Source organism: Acanthaster planci, linkage group LG04, assembly GCF_054643075.1.
Source record: "Acanthaster planci isolate LZ-2023a linkage group LG04, COTS_SCS, whole genome shotgun sequence".
NCBI classification, from domain to species: Eukaryota; Metazoa; Echinodermata; class Asteroidea; order Valvatida; family Acanthasteridae; genus Acanthaster; species Acanthaster planci.
In genome coordinates, this window is record NC_141780.1 from 4,539,899 (window position 1) to 4,560,458 (window position 20,560).

General features: G+C 42.1%; 1 protein-coding gene across 3 annotated transcripts; it reads right to left on the reverse strand.

Annotated features, from left to right (window-relative positions):
• Window positions 1-415: 415 nt before the first annotated feature.
• Window positions 416-20,008, reverse strand: LOC110974154 (optineurin-like). 3 transcript variants are annotated; one of them, XM_087135765.1, is made up of 12 exons: window positions 19,828-20,008; window positions 18,935-19,157; window positions 16,394-16,684; window positions 14,090-14,271; window positions 13,321-13,428; window positions 12,384-13,064; window positions 11,893-12,008; window positions 8,562-8,714; window positions 7,726-7,846; window positions 6,322-6,495; window positions 4,997-5,458; window positions 416-3,834 (listed from the first exon to the last, which is right to left on the reverse strand). In XM_087135765.1, the coding sequence occupies exons 3-12, from the start codon at window positions 16,677-16,679 to the stop codon at window positions 3,724-3,726; spliced, it is 2,394 nt and encodes a 797-aa protein (XP_086991891.1). In that variant the 5' UTR covers window positions 16,680-16,684; window positions 18,935-19,157; window positions 19,828-20,008; the 3' UTR covers window positions 416-3,723. The 3 variants fall into 3 exon arrangements, with proteins under 3 accessions (XP_086991891.1, XP_022081251.2, XP_086991892.1); XM_022225559.2 differs by lacking the exon at window positions 19,828-20,008 and having other exon boundaries at window positions 5,006-5,458; XM_087135766.1 differs by lacking the exons at window positions 16,394-16,684; window positions 18,935-19,157; window positions 19,828-20,008 and adding an exon at window positions 15,152-16,002.
• Between the last annotated feature and the right edge of the window lie 552 nt (window positions 20,009-20,560).

Here is a 20,560-nt window from a genome sequence, read left to right on the forward strand (position 1 = left end):
CATTTTGTTGGTTCCATATTAACCACATGATCAGAAATGAATCATTCGACTTCTTTTAAAACAGTCACAATTAAAACATTTATCAGTTTGCTTTCGAACATGTCTGCCTGCAGCCCCATGGAAGGAGAAAAGTTGGTCATTCTGAAGGACTTAAAACTCATGACTCTAAGCAACTGTAACATTTTCTCCCGTCTTCAGTCCCAGGATTCCCTTTGCGCTAAATCAAGTCGGCTCCTGGACCTATGATTGAAAATATTAATTACGTCCAACTCTTCTCTAGAAACGGCTAGGCATTACCTTGACAACGCATCCTTGCTTTCACTGCCAGTACTCAAACGTCTCCCACAGCCAGTCAAAATGAATCGGGGGGGGAGGGAGAAAGAAGAAAAGCAAAAGAAATAAACCCCCAAACTGATTGATGGCATGGCAATGTTTGCTTTATTGAGTCTTTTACAGCAGAAGTGCAGTGGATTCATTGCTTGTGCCAATTTTGAGCGAGATTATCAACCATCTTAAGTTTTCAACAAAAGTGCTTTTCCAATGGAGCCTAAAGATTTTTAAAACATAGACAAAATACTAAATTGTACACAATCATTAACTGATCAGAACTGGTTCAAATGGCACCCAAAGGAGCAAGGCCCTATTGTGTTCAGTATCATTGGCCCATTTATTGCAGACAACCAAAACACATCTGTATCAATTTAAATGCCGTTGTGCCAAGTTGTTAAGAAAAAGGAAATTACTCATTTGCACCGACAGCTTTCACATCAGATTGCATGCAACCATGGCAATTAACGGACAATCTTTTTTTTTTTTTTTCAAATTTTTAATGAGTGTGGAAAACATAAAATTGATAGTCATTCGTCATTGTTCACAGGTCAAGCAAATGCAGACTGTGATTCTCTGAAGTACATGTAAATTTTGTATGATCAAGTGAAAACCCCCCAAAGTGAATGATCACTAACTCAAGTTACCATCAATTATCTTTAGAAAATGGAACGGAACATTTATACAGTGTCCAAGTACATTTCCAGCTGTCTCAATAAGCTTTCAAGTTTCTACATTTTTTGGGGGGGGCAACTGAGATTGTAATACCACATTGTCCTCTTGAGTGTAGCAAGCTTTTATTTGAATATTTGCACAGCTTTTCTACACAGTGATTGCCACGAGGCTCTTTATTTCACAGTTGTTGCCTTGAGTCGCCAACAAAATATCAAACACTTCAATATACAAGTACGTAGTACATTACAAAAAATCCTGACCGGTCGTGTTACAAGTTTTCCAAGCCAATTTCACTTTGAAAAATAATTCAAATATAATGTTGGATTCCTGAAAATTTGTTTTGAATTGAATGCTCCCTTACACGGTCAGTCTCTCAATATGTCAATTTCAAATGTGTCAGAAGCTTTGGAAAGAGTTTAGTCGAGAATTCAAGCAACTGGTGGAAAATTGTTGCTTTCATTCAAATATGTGTCTGTTGTATGTTCTTCCTGATTCAAGCTTTCATATTAAAAATGGATATTCCCCAAAAAAGAAAACCAGAAAAGTGAATTTTGTGAACACGTGCACAGGGAAGCACAGGTCTTCATGTCAGAACCACAACCCTGCTTCTGTTCAATCTAAATGCACCCTAATGACATTAAACATTTTTTTTTAACGTGAACGGGTATGTGCTAAAATTGGCAAGGACAATCTATTTAACCCTTCAATGAAGACCAAATACAACTTGAACACAATCCCAATATAATGTTATATATATGGTATCACTTCATCTATTGCCTTAATTACAGTGCTCCTCTGGTAACTATTAAACTTAGTACTACTTAGAAACTGAAGACAGCTGACAGTTGCGTCTTCAGGTATTTACAGGTCCCAATACGAGACATCAGAATGCTGATCTCTAAAGGTGACGGTATGTTGCAGAGTCATCAACTCTATCAGATGTATACTTGTTTACCCCCAGTTCCACTCCAGAGAAAACCCCACAACATCCATCAAAGTCAAAGAACATTGATTAAAGGTAGTATTTGATAGTAACACTACCTGCCAGAATATTTGAAGAAGTAACGAGTCGGTCACAAAGATTGCTCGTACATTTATTCAAATGCGTGTGATAGGACGAAGTACACCTTACCATAGAGTATAAACGTGGACATGGATGCCTTATCAAGGAGAATACAATGTTCCATAAACACATTCCTTTCAGATAACATGTAATTGTTTTTTGGTTTTCACATATACCTTTTCTGTACAATGTCATCCTCCAAGAAAAATAAATGAACTATTGAGTAAATATCAAGGATTATCTGGTTTGCAAATTGGGAAAATATAACTTAAATGTAAAAGAAAGTACTTATTGGTGTAAAATATAACAGTTCCTTCTGGTCATTTCCTTGTCAATTTTACTGATGTATGTACATATAAATTTACAACAGATATTATGTGCCTGTCTAATTGCCTATGTGAACATGGCCATGTTGCTGCAATAAAAGAACACGCATTTGTTGCTCAAACTTTGAACAAAATCCACAGTTTAACCAGTCCACAAAGGTGCTTAGTTACAAGAAATACAGTCTCAACACTCATGCACATGCACGACACTGAACAAATTGGTACATTTAACGATCCAAGAAAATACGGCCTCACTGTACAGTTTAACATACTGAATTAAACCCAGTGAAATGTTGCTTGTCCGAGGGTGAATTCGATCGATTGGCATATCAAATTTCGCCTTCTTGATTTGCATTTGAAGACTTTTGGGATGAAACTTCCATGGTGGGCACTGCATGCATCCTACATGACAATCCTCACTGCATTAAATGTACTTGCACCGTTTTGGCAGAACATGTCATGAGTTCCTACGGCATTATGTGCTAGTAAGCTTAGTAGTTAGTGAATTCAAACCAACAGAATGATCCACTAAAATCTAGTAAGGACGATATAGAATTTCCTGTAAAACTGCAAATAATTGATGGTTTTCTTGTTTATTAAATGTTAAGATTCCTGCAGTGATAAAAACAAACCTTGCTTATTTGAAAAAATAATACAGCATTCTTGGTCTTGAAGAAAGTATTGAAAATATCTGACATTGATATAGAGACATTTTCACCATGAGGCTCTGATTAGTGATAAGACGGCCAGGCATACGATTTCAAAAGTTTTTTTCTGGATTTAGCTCAAAAATGCTGGATTCTTTAGAGTTTTGAACATTTTGCTATGTACTCTAAACAAAAAACCTAAACCCAGAAGTCCATATATATCATCAACAGTAAAAAAAATCACACTTTTTACTCAAAAACTAAACTTTTAACTTTTTTACAATTCTTTCGCTTTGTTTTACTGGATTTTGTGGATTTCTCATCCACCCTAATCTCATCTGTAACAGCGAAGGAGTCAATAGTTAGGCATTCCATCATAGTGTGAAGTCTCCAAAACATTTGGATCAATACAATTTGAGACTTGGTCAGCATCTTGCATACAAATCATTGCACCGTCTCCGACATCCACCTAACACCACTTTCTCTGTCGGTATTAAGTTTGGCCAAGTCCGAATTACCCGGCTGTGGCTAATGGTAACATGCGCCCTTGTGGAAGCCACTAAGCCTGTGGCCGTAGCCATTTCCTGTAGACCTGTGTATTTCTACCAGTCGCAGCCGAGTGATCCGGACATGGCCCGGAAAGTTTCAGCCCTGAAAAGGAGGGATGGGGGAGGGGTCCTGTCTTCTACCTGATGCAGTCCAGCATGTGAATCTGGAGTGTGTCAATGTCCGGGAACTCGTTCTGGCATTTAGGGCAGGTGGGGTTGGTGATGGGCTGCTGACTATGACTCTGGTCCTGCATTGAGGTGAGAAAAAAAACAAAGATTTGACTTTTAAAAATATCAGAAATGTGGCGGAAGTTTCCTTTTCCAGACTCTGTGAGTGTAACATAAACACAAACTGAGTAGGGGGCAGCTTGTGAATGAGCCATTCCATTAAGCTCCACTCCATGATGTCTTGACCAACCAATGACACAAACCTATCAAACTCCCATTTAGCTGTAACATACAAATGTGGAACTTCTTGCTCACACCACTGCTGAGTGAAGCTTAATTCAATTAAAACTATTCTTCAAGTGTAATCATGCCTTTTTAAAAAAAAAAAGTTGTGACAATATTTTTTTTATGAAATAAATTAATGAACAGATAGTTAACCCCTTCACGTTGGGATTCTTTTGACCGTGACTGCTGGGCTGCGGTATGCCCAGTATGCAAAGCCCTGTCCAGCAGCAGGCCCACATTGAAACTGCAGGTGCATGATGGATAGACTGTATGTGGGGTATGCACTAATCCTCACACAAAGCCCCGGCGTTTGCTGTCTCCCGGCTAGAAGGGGTTAAACAGGTTACTGTCTAGTAAATGAGCCTGATGTAACATGTGATTGCCAACTCTTTTCAAAGTACTGTAGCTGTGCTTAATATTTTTTGTGTTTACAGGGGATACCTTACCTTTACATTTTAATAGATTCAAAACATTACTTCACTGGTGCACAGTTCTCTGTGACTTAGTGACCTTGGGCTCATCTTCTAAACAATGGCCCAATTTTTAAGAATTCAAGAAGTAACGTCACAGATGGGAATCGGACTTCATCATTCCAGTCCATCATTCTTTGACCTCTGTCTTTACGGATGGGTGTGATAACTTTTTAATCTGCTGTGAGATTATTACTTCAAAGGATGTAGCTGCGACATGGTTGTACCAATGGCATGCCATGGTGCCTCAGGCAGCCGTCAGACATTGCATATTTGACCACTGAGCTCAGCTAGGGACCCAAGTGTTGATTTTTGTAGAGGGAGAACCAATAGGAAAAGCGTCAAGAACCAGGAGAGAACCAACGGACAATTATGCTTATATATTGCCCGGCTTGCAAGTCGGACCCAGGACCAAAGTGGTGAGAGGCGAGTGCATTACCCATAAGCCACTCGTGCAAGCAACCTGTTCACGTTAGAGTAGACTTACATGACTTACCACTCCTGGAGACATTCTTCCTGCGTTGGCAAGGTCTGCTGTGCCCCGGCCAGCCTGATCGACATCCAACCCTGGGTCCATCTCCGGGATGGTGTCGTAGGGCTCCTCCTCGTAGGGGCCGCCACTACCATAGTCCCGGCCACCAGCATAGCCCTGGTCGTTTCTCCGGGCCTGTGCACCACTCAGGGCATTCAGGGGGCGGGAGATGAAACGTTCATAGAGTGTGCTGCCGACTCCACCTCCACTTCCTCCACCGCTGCTGCCACCGAGGGTGTTGCTGTGGCGATGCTGCATCTGCTGCAGTTGGGTCTGGGCGTGGCTTGCCAGCTGGTCCTGCATCTGCTGGTTAAGCTCTTTCACGGCTTCCAGCTCGTCCATCAGGGCTTCACGCTCCGTGTGCGCCTTCTCCCGTGCTTCCCTCTCCGCATCAAAGTCATTCTTGTAGATTTCGGCCTGGACAAAAATACGTAAAAACCAAGCCCCCTTATGCAGGATTTTCTATCAACCAAGTATGCCCTCTTCCCGGTGAGGTAAATCCATGCCGGCAAGTGGGGGGGTTCGGGTAATGACCCAGAGCCATGGAAAATCACTTGGAGCTTTGTTAATGATAAAAATGTACATCACAGGCCAATGTCTACTTACACACTTAAAGCTTACATAAAAAAGACAAAAGTTTAAGGTAAAAGTTGAAGTTATACTGTTTGTTCTCTGTTGTTTTCATTACATTTTACTTCATTTTTAGGCTAACGAGAAATCCGAAATTAACGTATGAATCTACACTTTGTGATTCCCCGCCATGTGTGTTGGGGGATCATACAGCTCATCCTAATACCCGTCAAAACGTAGAGGGGGGAGGGAATAAGTACCGTCCCATCCCCAAGGGATTTACACTCGTACCTCTTCCAAGCTAGTGCGTTGACCCTGTGGAAATGGGTTATTATTTTATCATCTCAAGGCTCCTGGTGCCAGGTGAGATGGAGAGACAGGTGAGGTGGGTAAGCACAGTGGCACTTTCCTCGCCTTCCACCTCTGCAGCCCGGGATCGAATCCCACCCAGACTAACATGGACAATTTATCTGGGATTTTTTCCCGCCTTTGAATATCAACAATTTTCTTTGTCTTCTTCATTGCCACTCATAACGGATAGACCAAAAGACTCTTCCCTGCCCTTCCAAAGTTTTCATTAACTTTGAATAATTATGAAAGTGGGGACCACACAGTTCAGCATTTCCTTTGTTGGTTGACGAGGGGAACACTACGGCTGTCCCTTCCCACACCCTGGAAGGTATTTGTTCCCCCTCCCACCCAGCCCTCACCTGTGCCTGAAGAACTGGGACTGTCTCCAGCTCCGTCTTGGCCTCCTGGAGTTCCCTCTGGACTTTCTCCAGCTGGTTCTGCTTGGCCCCGATGGCTTCCTCGGCCGACATCAGCTGGGCCGTCAGGTTGTCTCGCTGCTCGGCCAGCTCGCGCACAGCAGCGGCACTCACCCCCTGGCAAAAGAAAAGGAGACACAGGACTGATGGTGTTAACATGCACAGATGCTCCGCCAAGCTTCAAGCCTGTGACACCAAGACCAGCCCACATACCAAGATCGAAGTTGTACTCCAAGTCAAGTCATGGTGGGAAAGCAAATGCAAATATTTTTACCATAATGACCTTGACCTTTGTCCTATGGGTCCAAAATCAATAAGCCTCTAAAAGACACGAAGATCAACCCTTATACGTCAAATCCTCAAGTTGCAGTGGAAAAACTGCGGACACACGGATGGATGCACACACACACCTTACATACCTAGTGTGGACATTCTTTTCGTGCGGTTAAGAAAACTCATTGAAAACACTCATTTTTCTTGAACTGGGAACACAATTTTCAGCTAGCTTTTTGTACGAGGTTTCCTTGACTATTCCTCTTCTTTTTACGACAGATGACCCCTACCCAAAAAGCTTTAAACTTCTTTTTCAGAGAAGGGGAAACGTCCTGTGGACATGCGTAAGTCTGCAGAACGTCTGCCTTTCCTGCATTGTGTGTGGACATCTTTTGTTCACAAGTCCACACTAGGTATGTAAGGTTAGCGCACGGACACAGTATGCTTGCTTGGTAGTTGTGGGGACAAGCAAGTATCATTACACTAATTTTGTAGGATCCAAAAACATTCTGGGGACATGGAAATGTCCCCAAACCGCAGTTCTAATTGGCGAAACAAAAGAAATTGTTCTCTTAATGTGACGAACACCTGCCCACACACAGAATGTCTTCCCTTCCTGCACTGTGTGGACAACTTTTGTTCACAAGTCCACACTACGTATGTAAGGTTAGCGCACACACACAGTTTGCCTCTCGGCTTCGCCAACTGGGCATGAAAACGAACAAGCGATGATGTACTAAAAGCTTGGGCTTGGTGTCCCCAATTCTTGTTGAAAGACAACGCTGAGTCCTGGACTACGGTGTTGGACAGGAGTGTTGGATCAATTTCTACTGTAAAACTCAACCGACCTTTTGCAATGGTGGTTCGCAGTACTTCTTGTGTTTAATCTTTCCACACACTTTATCTAGCTCCTGAACTTTAACTTTCTTCCAATAACAGAAAGTCTCATGCACGGAAACGACAGAGCTAGCGTTTTTAAGAAACCATTTCTTAACTAGAGTAAATGTCTAGAGCAGACATACCGCCACCAGATTACTTTAACCAGTGCCTTTGCCAAGTTGCTCTGAAACTTACCTGTGTGCTTCGGCTCCTCTGCTCTTCGTACAGACGGTTCAGGTTGTCGTAGTCGGCAAACAACTGGTTGTACTCCTGCCTTAAGTGTTTGTGGTCATCCATCAACTTGTCATGGTTCATTCTGAGAGGGACGGGTTAACAACAGGATAGACCAGTGACGGCCCAATACTTCAGCTTCTGAGATGAAGCTCTCGATAGTCAAGCATGAGGGAGTAGAAATTGAGTGGCTGGGTCCACTTTGAATCACCTTCTAGTTGGACGAATGGAAATTGAAGAGATTTCCAAGCCTCTTGGCTTGTTTGTATGTCATATCTGGGTTTCTACCTCCCTGAGCTAACAAGCGCCATAATGACGTGTCTCTTGATTTCTTAATATTTTTGCTTTATACTTCGCATGTCAAAAGCCAGGAATTCTATGCTGTACAGCAAGTAATCAACTCCAAAGTAACAGTCCTAGCCTTTTGCCTTACTTACTCATCAAAATAAAAAATCTTTGCCTAATATTTATATTTAACTTGAAGTTGCATTCGGCTTACATGAACAATGCAGAGGTTGCCACTGTTGTGACAACTTTTGTGCACATTTTGAGGAAAATCCTTCGTTGGCACTGGCAGGATTTACACACAAAAGTGGCATGTAACTTTTGAGTTCTATGGATTGTAGAGCCTTTGTTCCTTTGCTTTTAACTGGGATTAGTATCCAAACTTTGTTTTACACATCATTTGAGTTCCACTGGATCATTGAATCACTGAATAGTGTGGGATTTCTGGCCAATTCTTGAAGGTTTCACCAACAAATCTTACTCGGGTTCCATCAAAGCAAGGAACCCCAATGTACCTTTCAATAAGTTTCTGCTGTTTCTCCAACTGGTATGTATCCTGTTGCCTCTTCAGCTCCTCTCGCAAAGTTTCAATCATTTGGGAATCTTGTTTCCGGACTTCCTCCAGTTCGTCGTGGTACAATGCTATCTTGCTTTTCAGGGCCTCGTTACTGGAGACATTGAAAGAAGAAGGAAGCATTGACTGTGGATTCAGACTGCAAGTGGATAAGACAATGCTAGGGTGAAATTCTAGCCTCAAGGAACAGCAACATATATAGCTGAAATCTAACTTTGACATAAGAAATGAGAGAGATTGACATATTCCTTGGGACCTGTTGATGCAGACCATGCTATTATTTTGATGGCGATGAGGAAAAAACACACAATTGCAGCTGAATATATTCAGCCAAGTGGCTTGAACTGATGAACTGATCTGTAATTAAACAGATCCAGGAATGCCAGTGGGATAAGTGAAAAAGTGAAGGTCATATACACATAAACTGGAAATGGTTGTTATGTCTACACATTTCCAAAACACACACCAAAACAGGCATTGTTCTGAATTTCTTTCTTAAAATCTGTGCCAATTTTCGTTGTGAAAGATATGTTTGTGGAGCATGGCAATTCCACTATCCATGAACTCTTTGCGTAGAATTCAGGGGTAAGATTGGAGAAAAACGACCTATCCGCCAAAACATCTGCAGCAGCATAGGGTCTATGGTGTATATTTGTGTTTGCCTAAGGGAACCCTTTAATACCAGTTTCTTATGTTCTACATCAACTTTTAGTTAACAGTAAACATGGGATTTTCTGGACTTAAAAGAGATTGTTTGAAAAGTCTTAAATTCAGTAAAATCCTGATGCAAAAATCAAGAGACTCTCTTGGTAATGTACATGTAGTGAAATGCGAAGTTCGATTTGAATGAATCAGGTTGGGGTCTCCTTCTGGTAAAAGATTAAGAATGACCAGAGTCGAGACACAGGCCACACACACAGTTACAGCTCAAAATCACCGGTTTATTTCAGTGAACCGTCACTGTGACCTCTAGGATTCCAGTCGAGTATGTTGGATTACATGTGATTATCGCCCCCCCAATCATTTGGGCAGTAGTTGGTGCAACCTTCTTGCGCTCTAACTCACTCTTCCATCATTGCCCTTTTCTTATCTTAATCTTCAATCCTGTCGAGGCACACAATCTAAACATCCAGGCTCCTTTTTATGCACAACGCTTCACGCGCGACGCGCTAATTTGATATTGGTCGCTCATGACCTGGGGTCACGAACTTTCTCTCCTGTTACAGTGTACTATAGCAATGCCCCTTTGATCCTAACAGTCTTTACAATAACAACTCTAAGTGCAGTGCAGTGTATACAAGTAGTGATGCATGGAAGTCGTTCCCCTACATATTAAGTAGCATTGGTATGCCTTTTGCCAATGTGAACTATGGCATTAGCCTTTTTCAGAGTGTTGGCAGAATTTCTCACAAGAGGTTTGATCTCTTTGAGTGAATAATATAAACTTTTACTATGTAACTACTGTGTAAATGCCTGTAATGCACTGTTTAAACAAATGTTATCATTGTCTTCGTATTGTGCTTCTAGTTTCATAAGCTCACGACACTGAACCTATTTTGCTCGGGACACCGACTGAGAGGTAAAACTACACCTTGCATGCACATGTCCTTGACTCTTATCATAAGTCACGCACTGTCACGGTTTGCTGCGTAGAATTCTACAATCATTAACAGCTCCAAGTTGCCAGAGTCCGACTTGGGTTATGTCGATGAACTGAAGTATTGCCAAGTCTACTGTTACTTAACATTAGCCTTGATGTCACAATTGGTTCAAGTGCACAGAAGACTCCACTAAATTTTTGCATTATGGTGTTTTTTTGGACGATAAAGCTTGAGGAGTTTGGATCAATAGATTTTTCTTTCTTTCACTCCTGAGTTTTGCTCTACATTACTGCACTTTAACAGTACTAAATCACTTCATGTCCATTTTTCAAAATGTAAATTTGAAATGACAGTTTGAAAAATAGACATGTGATCAATATAGATAAGTCTTTAAACAACTTATTTCAAGACATATTGATCATTGATGACTGCAGATAAAAGGCGGAAAGTTTGTATTAAACTAAAGCATCGGCGACACCGACTGGTCAGCTCTACAACAGTAGTAACACAACCCTCCCACACAGCACTGTCTGTACACCTCTCAGTTTCACTCCAATGCACAACCAATAAACACAACTTTCTACCTGACAGGCCGGGTACTATCCAAGGGGATTCCCCTTTCACGCTCCCTTGATGCAATATCAGTGTCACAACAGTTCATGACTCAGGAACACAAACAATAACCAAGAATTGTGCAGTGCCTTTCAAAAGAGGGAGGCCCTAGGGCATGTTGACAGTTTTGACACAGGAATTCTATGTCAAAGTAAGTTAAGGTCACTGCTGAATATACATCTAAGCTCCGTGTACGTCCATCACCAAAAGGGTAGAAACCAAACAAAAATCACATACACGTACAATTGCCCAACTTTTTAGACATTTTAACAATGAACTATGAAAATGTAGTTGAAAAGCAAGAGCTGTGCGGCCACATAGGTGTTTCAGGTAAAGAACGACTACCCATGGCGGCAGGCACGCTGTGTCGATGTATGACTACATTACAAGTATTGCTTGACAGTGGAAGAAGTGTTGCATCATAAAGGCTGAGGGATTAATGGCTTAAAGGCGTGTGGTTCTGAATGACTATCAGTCTGTACAAAGACGACTAAGGCTGCTTCCTGGGTAGTGTGCTTGGGTGTGTTTGAACCTTGAGGCATTTCATGGTTGAATAAAATGGTTCCGCATGACTTCCTTACATTACACAGAGGTGTGGTAACAAATATTGTGTGGTACCAGGTACCTGTATGCGTCGGTGCTTAACAGATCACGTCTTGCGGTCGTTTTGACATCAATTGAGTGCACATCAGACATTCTTTTCTCGTGAAATGTCAATTTTTCTGGGAAAGGTTGGCCACTAGTGCTAACTGTTCTCACTGACAGTACGCAAGCTTATGTGCAAGAGAGCCCAAGCTCCTGAGAATGACAGTAACGTCAAATGTCCTTTGTCAAAATCAATTGCAACTTCACAAATGAACTCAAAATGAAAGTCTTTACTCGTTTACCAAGTTTGAAGAAGATTGGTCGTGGGACGTGGCCAGACATCAACAAACACTATGTAGAGGTAAAAAACCTAGTTTCTCTCACGATTTATGGGTTGAAGTTACACAGCTGTAACATTCCTGGTATATGAGGTGTTTTTGTATAGGTAATGTAACGATGATCGGCAGGTCTTACGTTGCGCGGAGGTCTTTCACCGAGTGCTCCTGCTGCTGTAGGACATTTTCCCGTTCCTGGAGCTCGCACACCAGACTTCGGACTTGCTGTTTCAGCTCCATGCTGTGGTGGGGCTCCTTGGGAGAAAATGGCACCAAAAAAGTTAATAATCCAGTTGATGTGTGATCATCATGGGGAGCTCAGCTAGAAAAGCAAAGTTCATTCTGAAAATGTGCAACAGGAAGGCCTGTCCGAAGTTCAAGATCGAGCTGACTTTGGGTCAGATCATTTCCAATAAATATAGAAAGACAGCAAGTAGATGCCCATCATTTCAGACAAATTCAACTGGTAAATAGTTTTCTACATTCTAAATTATGTTTTGAGTTTATAAAATTTAAAAGATCCTAAAGGTCAGCAAATGTCAGAAGTCCTGAAACGTGATCCTGTTCAATACCAAGCAGGTACAGAGTGTTTTGACTAAACTGACCGACTAAACAGCGGGTTACACGCACCTGGTTGGCTATCGCCAGTTCATCTAGCTTCCCCACTAGCTCTTCCACCTGCTCCTGGTGCTTCTTTTTCAGCTCCTCCAGGGCTATGTCGTGCTCTCCGCTCCTGGCGTGCAGCTGCTCCATCAGCGTGGTCTCGCTCTTGTTCCGATCCATCCGTTCCTTCTTCAGGTCCTCCATCAGGCTGGCCACTTTGTCCCTCTCAGCCTGCAGCTGAAGCAGGACGTCCTGGAGGGCCACCCTGGACTTGTGCAAGGCCTGGCCTGGACTGAAGGGGGGAGGGGGCAGTTGGAACTGGCTGCCGGAGCCCTCCATTGCACCCTGCAGGGTGTCGCTCTCTGACGTGACATCCGATCCCACAGCTGACACCGGCGTGCCCCGGCTGCCTTGCCAGGATGCGCCATTGCTGTACATGGACACTTTAGTCTGCAACTCATTGTTGAGGGCCAACAGGTCCTGCTTCTCGAGCACTAAGAGGTCCGCCTGCTGCTTGTAGTGTCTCAGCTCTGCGGCCGACTTTTGGAGCACCTGCTCCAAGGTGGCAAAGTTGGTTTGGATGTCCGCTCTCGTGCCCTGCACATCCTTAATGTCTTTCTTGAGTTGAGAAAGTAGGGAGATTGGCATTTGTGCCGATATGTCCTCGCTGCTTGATTTAGAATTGTCCCGTTCAAAGAAAACCATGACCTTGAAACACAAAGAATCAGAACAGTATACAACATAAGCCTGCATCTTCTTCATTTACTCCTCAAAACAGTCCTGAATCTTCTAGCCATTGGAGGATATTTGAGCAGTTGCTCAAGGTTTCTTTTCAGGGGATTTCTCTGTGCTATGGTAAGTGGGATAAACCAGCCTTGCGACAAAATTTTCAAATATTGAGTACAGAAAGGGGACCAAGTACAATCCGCTGCACTTTCTTGACCCTGAAATTGTTGAAACCTACCTCTTCATTCTTTTCTTTTAACTCCGCCTCAAGCCGCTGTAATTTGGACTCGTAAAGGTGAACCTTCTCTTTCAATTCTTCGTTCTGAACTTTCAGGGCACTTTTCTCCTGCATGTCAAAGTGGGTGCAAAACGTTGCCATTTTTACATCAAACTGTGACAAAATTAGCACAATACACCAACTAAATGCCAAATTAGAGTACCCCTTTTCCTTTACACAGCAGTGGGGTGATGAGGCATTTAAAAAATACAACTCACGTTCTTGGAGCTTGCTATAAACATCTCCCTTCTAAGCAGCAAACAACTGGTATTTCAATAACACTTGCAAGGGTGGATCCAGACCCAAAGTTTCGTGGGGTCAAAATGTTTTCTTAACGGGGGCAAAAACCAGCCTGAAGCAAGCTATTCCATTGTAAAAGTCAGAGAATAGGAGACACTATGAATGACAAATTTGGGTTCAATGAACACTCAAGTGTCGGCATGCATTCTGGGGCCAATTTGAAGAGAGTTGCCCAGTGCAGAAGTTGGTTTAACACAGATATCTGCCAAGTGGAAACAGGGTACCGGCCACAATTCATAAAAATGTATATTGCTTTTTGCAGGTTGCCAGTTGGTAAAAATTTGATGAACGAAAATTTTCGCCATCTGGTCCATGGAACTATGTCCTGATTTCTGCATAATCTTTCCACAAAGTTTATCTGCTACACAGGACCGCTGAGTTTGGATTTTGAATTTCCAAGGAACCTTGTCAGTCCATCCCCCCCCCATACCTGGTCGTCGGCCTGCTGTTGATCTTCTAGGTTCTGGACCTGGTTGCGTAACCTGGTGATCTCCAGGTTGGCCAGCTTGCGGAGTTCCTTGCAGCGTTCTGTCACCTGCCGGTTGCTGTTTTTCATTTGGAGAAATTCCTTGGTACGGTTCTCCATCGTATGCACCATGTCGGTTAGCTGGACTGTAAAAAAGTTTGAGAAATCAATTAATTTAAACATCACATTCTAATCAGCAAAAAAGTTATTTCTAGCAACTTTTTCTTTTGAGCTCTTATTTAGCAATACTGCTCACATGATGATTACATACTACTGACTTTAAAAACCATCACAACTGTGGCGCTGATACGTATCTTTCAACCATATCTTCCTTCTGAAAGCAAGATTAACTTTTTAAAAAAAAGCACAGGCTATCATTACTTTTGATGAAAGCACTGAAAAAAAGTTGCTGAATTGCTGACACTTTTGCCATGTAGTAACAGGTCACAAAACCAAAGATGACACATGTTGTTGTTCATAGCTGGCATCTGAATAGCTTATTTGAATTTACTTCCGGCTGACCTGTTTCAAGGCTCAAAATGAATCTCAACTTTGATAACACCTTCTTCCGAATGAGCCAACCTCTACGCTACTCTTACAACTAGTTTGGCGTCCTCGGAATCCTTCCTTGCATATTGTGATGAGAACTGTGTTCAAGTTCCACAGGAGCACGTGGCTTACCTCAGACTCAAACCCAAAGTTTGACTGAGTCTTGCCGCGATTGGCTCCGGTCACCGCAAACACGTTGTGACTGCCTCAAGGAACCACATGATGACTCCAAGAGGAGTTTCGGCTTACTCTTGACAATTTATAGTAAATGCTTCAGATTCTTCAGCTTTTAGTCCCATAATTATTATTCAGACGCCTGTTCACAAACTTATGTGAATGTGGAGAAACTGTCAAGTGTACACTCGTACTGACAATAGGAGGGCCTATATACTTCCTGACGACTCCGTCACATGCATATCATTAGCAACTTCACTAGTTACACATGTATCATGATGATAGGCCTCATTGTGCACTGACCATGCTGGCATGACTGGGTGTTACACAACTATAACAGTGCAAGATGAAAACTAGGCGAAATTGGGCACTAGATGTTAGCTACAGCTACAGACGTTTAAGGCGTTAGCTACAACTACAGACGTTAGATAACAATCTGCAATAAGAAATAAATAAAACAGACTTATTACTTTGTAATCCTAGCATAGTCATGAAAAAAGGGGCCTAAATTATAGGAAAATACATGTACACGAGCATGTGGGAGTGTATACTATATAACGTTGAGCACATTTTTGTTTAGCTAACAATCTTATGAAGTTTACGAATTTGACATGTACTTTTTATGGTCAAAAATATAACAAAGCTTACCATAAAGGGCTCTCTAAGAATCTTAAAAATCGTGGGAATTATCTGGGAATCACATAATAATCAAACTCTGGAATTATAACTTGATTAATGAAACTTTTTACTGGCAAATGTATGCCATTGTCAGACACTGCTGACTCGTGTCTGAGAAAAACGTTGTTTTCCATGCATCCTCGTATCTAAAGTGTGATGAATGCACAGCTGTTCACATGCCCTGGGAAGAGGCTTATAATATGTTAATTAGGCACAGCCTACAAAAACATGATGTAATGGTTTGGCGATATGTGATGCAAAATAAAACTATTAAATTGTGCCAAAAATAGATTATACATAAAATTTCCAAATCTTGCGGGATTATAGGAATAACTAAAAGAAACACAAATGTAATATTTTAATTTAAATTTAGACGAAGTTTTTGCTGCACTGATGCTACAGCAACACACGTTGTCACTGTGAACTGCGGACAGCGTTTCCAGCGACCATGCAACTCGACTTAATTGAGACTCACCAGTAAGTGCAGGGGTTTCGGGCTCAAGTTGGTGGAAAGCACACGCCGCTACCACCGAGCTCGGCTGCCTTGATTTTCTGGTTGTCAGTGGCGGGGAGGTTTGCTATAAGACACTAAGAGAACTATCATCATGTAAGCACAACATGGACTCTAACGCGGCAGGAAGAAAATCAACTTCTGACGTGAAAGCAGCACGAGTGAACCTACGCGCCACTGACAACCAGAAAATCAAGGCAGCTGAGCTCGGTGGTAACGGCGTGGGCTTTCCACCAACTTGAGCCCGAAACCCCTGCACTTACTGACGAGTCTCAATTATTAGCCGAGTAAGCAGGGTCCGCTGGAAACGTTGCCGGGGTTCACGGTGAGAGCGAGTTTGAGGCGACGGGGGCTACCTCTCAGCATGTTGTTCTCCTCCTTCATGCCCCGCACCGTGCTCACCAGCTGGTCGTACTGCATCATGGTCACCATGTTGGGGCCGCCGTTGACTGTAGCCGTGGGCGAGACCTGGGACCGAAGCTGGAGATCTGCCGGATGGTGGTGGTGGTGGCTGCCGGCCGTGCTGCTGACAGTGTCCAGCGAGGGCCGGGGAAGGATGACAAAGTCTCCCTCAGATGCTTCCGAGCCGTTGGTGGAGCTGCCGGGAGTGGTTGGCGTTGGTGGGCTGTTTCTTCTTGGCATATTTACTGGTGTGCCACACGTACATTTGCAGATGAAAAACAAAGATAAATAAGATAACATCAAAGAAGTGTTTTCTGAGGTCTGAACTAGGATAGGTAACACATGTACCATGAATAAGCTTAACACATCCGACAAGGAAAAACTACAGTAACTCTATCATTTATTTTGGCAGTGGATATTTGACTGCAAACTGGACCAGTTATATTTTTGCAATTGTACTAGCATACACTTTGCAAATAAACACAACTGAACATGTGCAGTGTTTGGGGGGGTACTTAGAATTTTTACAATTCGTCGTCCAGTTCCATGCTTACATTATCATTGTGAATTTGTATTCACAAGATAGAATTCAGACCTAAATCTCCGTCGGCATGTTTTCCTTTTAAACAGAAAAAAATCCTCCAAACATGCCAAATTACAAATCACAACAGACTGAGATATTATGCAATTTATTTGGGATTCAATTCAAAACATATTTAGGACAACTTTGCTAATTTCTTGGGCAGAGTCAGACCTCATGCTGTGTGCCTTTAAACCACTAAAAGAGATAGAAACCCCAGTAAAGGAAACTTGTTGTGGTTTGACATGTCTGGAGGATTTTTTTTAAGGAAAAAATTTCGAAGGAGATTTAGGCCTGAATTCTATCTTGTGAATATAGATTCTCCAGTATACCTAGATTCTCCAGTATTTGACGTTTGTCAAAGACTATGTACTTTTTTTTTACCTAGTTCCACATCGCACATGCAAATATACTTTACATAGTGCCTACCTAACTAAATGCATATATACCAAGTTTTACGTGGCCTCAGAGCTAGGTACATTCCGTCCATGCCAGCATATTTTTAAGCCGTCGTGTCAATTAGAAATTTTCAGAAGCAAAAATTGTAAGTTTCTATTTTTTATAATCACTATAATTCTAACATGAACTGAATCTCAATGCCTCATCAGAAAATCCACTTGTTAGGGTCGTTCTGACTGAAAAAAGTGGATTTCTTTCTCAATTATGTTTTTAAACAAACAAAATCTGGCCCCATCTGGAACAGGTTAAACCGATCCAGAACAAGGAAGAGTGGCATTGGCACTTCCGACAATCCTGCATGCAGTACATATTATTTTTAAGCTTCAATTTGGAAAATACTTTTGTAGTAATTCCTGCACACAAAGTGAACTATTAATCCCACTTAACTTGAATTTGTGGATCAGTTGAGCTCCAATCAGACTGAATAATGTCCATGATCAGGAACTTAGAAAACAACTGTACCAGAATTGTAAGGAAATTGCACAGTAGTCACATTTTACACTGCGCCCAACCCAATATTGCTTAGTGCAATGCTTCTGCATGGTGTCTTTGACCCTACAGTAGGTGCACAATGCTGCAATGCTCATGTGTCTCGGGTTCAAATAATGTGCCAACTTAACAGTCAGTGTGAAATTTAAAATGTATCTGTGAACAGGATTTAATCGTTGTCTAACAATTGATGTTATGCCCCAACTACATATATGGGGCAGCGTGGACATCCAGGATTTTCACAAAAATACGGGTAGCACAAATATGGCACTTCATCTTTGACATGACAATGTAAACAACATGACTTTGGCACATGCTGGGCACATGCACACTGGACCTCTGTGCTATAGTTGGCCCAGCCCAACTATACCATAGTTTTGGATAGGCCAAATGTCTTGGTTGGCATGAGATCATTGGGTTTTGATTCTTATCTCTGACTGGTCAGTGGCAAGTGCTTTCTTGATGCAATCACTCTCTATGAATTGTTCACGAACAATGAATGGAAAGGAATATTGTTGTGGTCAATGGAAAAAAATCTAACTTATTGTACCTAAACACTACACTTTTTTTATTGAACATATCAAAATTTAACTGTTAAAAATAGTTCCCACTATGTCCCCCTGAGTTCAAATTTATACTTATTGCTATAAAAATGAACGAAACACTTGACTCCATGAACAAACTGAATGGAGAGCTTCCCCCTTGCCCAATGCAGAAAATATAACAGAAAAGCTGCAAATCGTAAGTTAATTCCATTAATTTCCTACTTCGTGGTAGGCCAATTTAGGCCTCGGCCTAGCCTGCATGTACACCATAAGGGTGATCATGTTTAATCAGTGTTAAAATTGGTTAGGCCTATAATAATATAATGCACCTTTGTGTGTGAAATAAAGCGCAGTGAATTGAAGTGAAATTCATTGTGTAATAATAGGCCTAGGCCTAATTTGTGAAATGTTCTTTTACTTACAAGCTTGTAGCAGTTGAATTCTTCAGAGTAAACCGGTTTTGAGACAGGAACCATGACGGAATGTAGGAACAACAAATGAAAACAGCACATCCAGCCTCCTCGTCAAGCAGGGCCAAGTATGCTAATTTGGGGCTTGTGACTGGTTTGTGGAAATTCCTGCCTGGCGTCGCATTGCAACAGTCGGGATTTCCCCGCAAAATGTCCTTGCGCGGCTGTACATGTTCTACAAACGTAACAAGAGGGATGCTTCCGTGTTGCACAAATTGAGTCATATAGGGGGCGCTATATAAAATAACAAGCAAAATACACAATTTCTCATGGATTGCGTTACCACTGTACTATCTTTCACGCCTGCTCCAAACATTCAGGAAAACTTCAGGAAAGCACGTTCGGGAAATTGGAGGATGGCAAAACAAAAGGACTGAGTTGAAGCCAGATCTCTGTCAGCAGGAAGGACAGGTTGCGAAATTCGTTGGACTGAGTAACAGGATTTTGAATGTTCTGACTCAGGAAATTTACCGGCCGGGAAAACAAAACCAGTCTCTATGCTTTCATAAAGGCGAATGACCCGTACTTTCCTATTAAAAGAATCCTTTAGGAGTTTCGGAGCTTGGAGCTCAAAGTCTGTAATAAAATGTAGAAAGGGATATCGTAAGTTATGAATAATAACGTCAATATTTAAAGGCAAGATTTCGACTTGGAATAGGCCTAACTGGTTTTCAAAACAATTTCTGGCACGGAGCTGTGGTAGCAGTTTGATCAAAAGAGTTAATTGAACTGTTTTGACAGGCCCGTAGGCGGGGGGGGGGTTCGGGGGCTCAAACGAACCCCCCCCCGCTTCTGAGTTCCACTCGTCGTGGTTTTTTTTTTATAAATACATATTTTTAATATACCTATGGAGGAAGTATACCGTAGTTTTCGGAATACAAGCCTTGGCTTATACGTTGATTCTCACGCTGGAAATGTCCCTGCGACTTATAGTCCGGGCGGCTTATACGGCAACATTTGAAGAATGAAATCAGTCGATTAAACGCTGAGACGTGCCCCTCAGCGTAGCCACCGCCGCGGCCAGCGTGGCATCGCTCCTGGCGCGCGGCGCGTCCGAAATGCGGTCATATTTTCGTTGGTTACCGTTCACATTGGCTCTATTCACGTGCTAGAAATGATGGAAACCAGTCCAGAGGGAACGAATAGACTTGTAAATGTACCGTAGGCACCGTTCACACCTCAAAAATCGTGTGTGTGGCGCGTCTGTTCGTTTTTTATCTGTTACGGTTGTGTTCCAAGTTGTTCGTTATTTCATTGGTCATTCGGTTAACTATTAAAACGAAAGAACAAACTGCCACATGGCCCGCCCAATAAGGACACTAATCCTACCCGCCAAAATGGGTAATTTCGAGGACTTGAGAAAGTTTTAGTTTAATGACAACACTAGTACTCGTTCGTGCGCATGCTTGGCGTTACACTTGGAAATTCCGTACCCCAAAGTGGGGCGGACCCTAACGCTGAGCACTTAAAATTTTCGCTTGTACAGCGATTGTGTATGGAGCAATATTTTAACTCCAATCTCACAAAAGGTGAAATTTAATCAAACTCCAAATATTCTGATTCATAAATGTCGATTTC

Coding starts and splice junctions, on each gene's coding strand:
- LOC110974154 (XM_087135765.1), bottom strand. CDS start 16,679: ATGCCAAGAAGAAACAGCCCACCAACGCCAACCACTCCCGGCAGCTCC. Junction 14,272..16,393: donor GGAGAACAACATGCTGAGAG/GTAGCCCCCGTC, acceptor ACTTTTTTACAG/TCCAGCTAACCGACATGGTG. Junction 12,009..12,383: donor AACTGGCGATAGCCAACCAG/GTGCGTGTAACC, acceptor TTTTCTCCCAAG/GAGCCCCACCACAGCATGGA.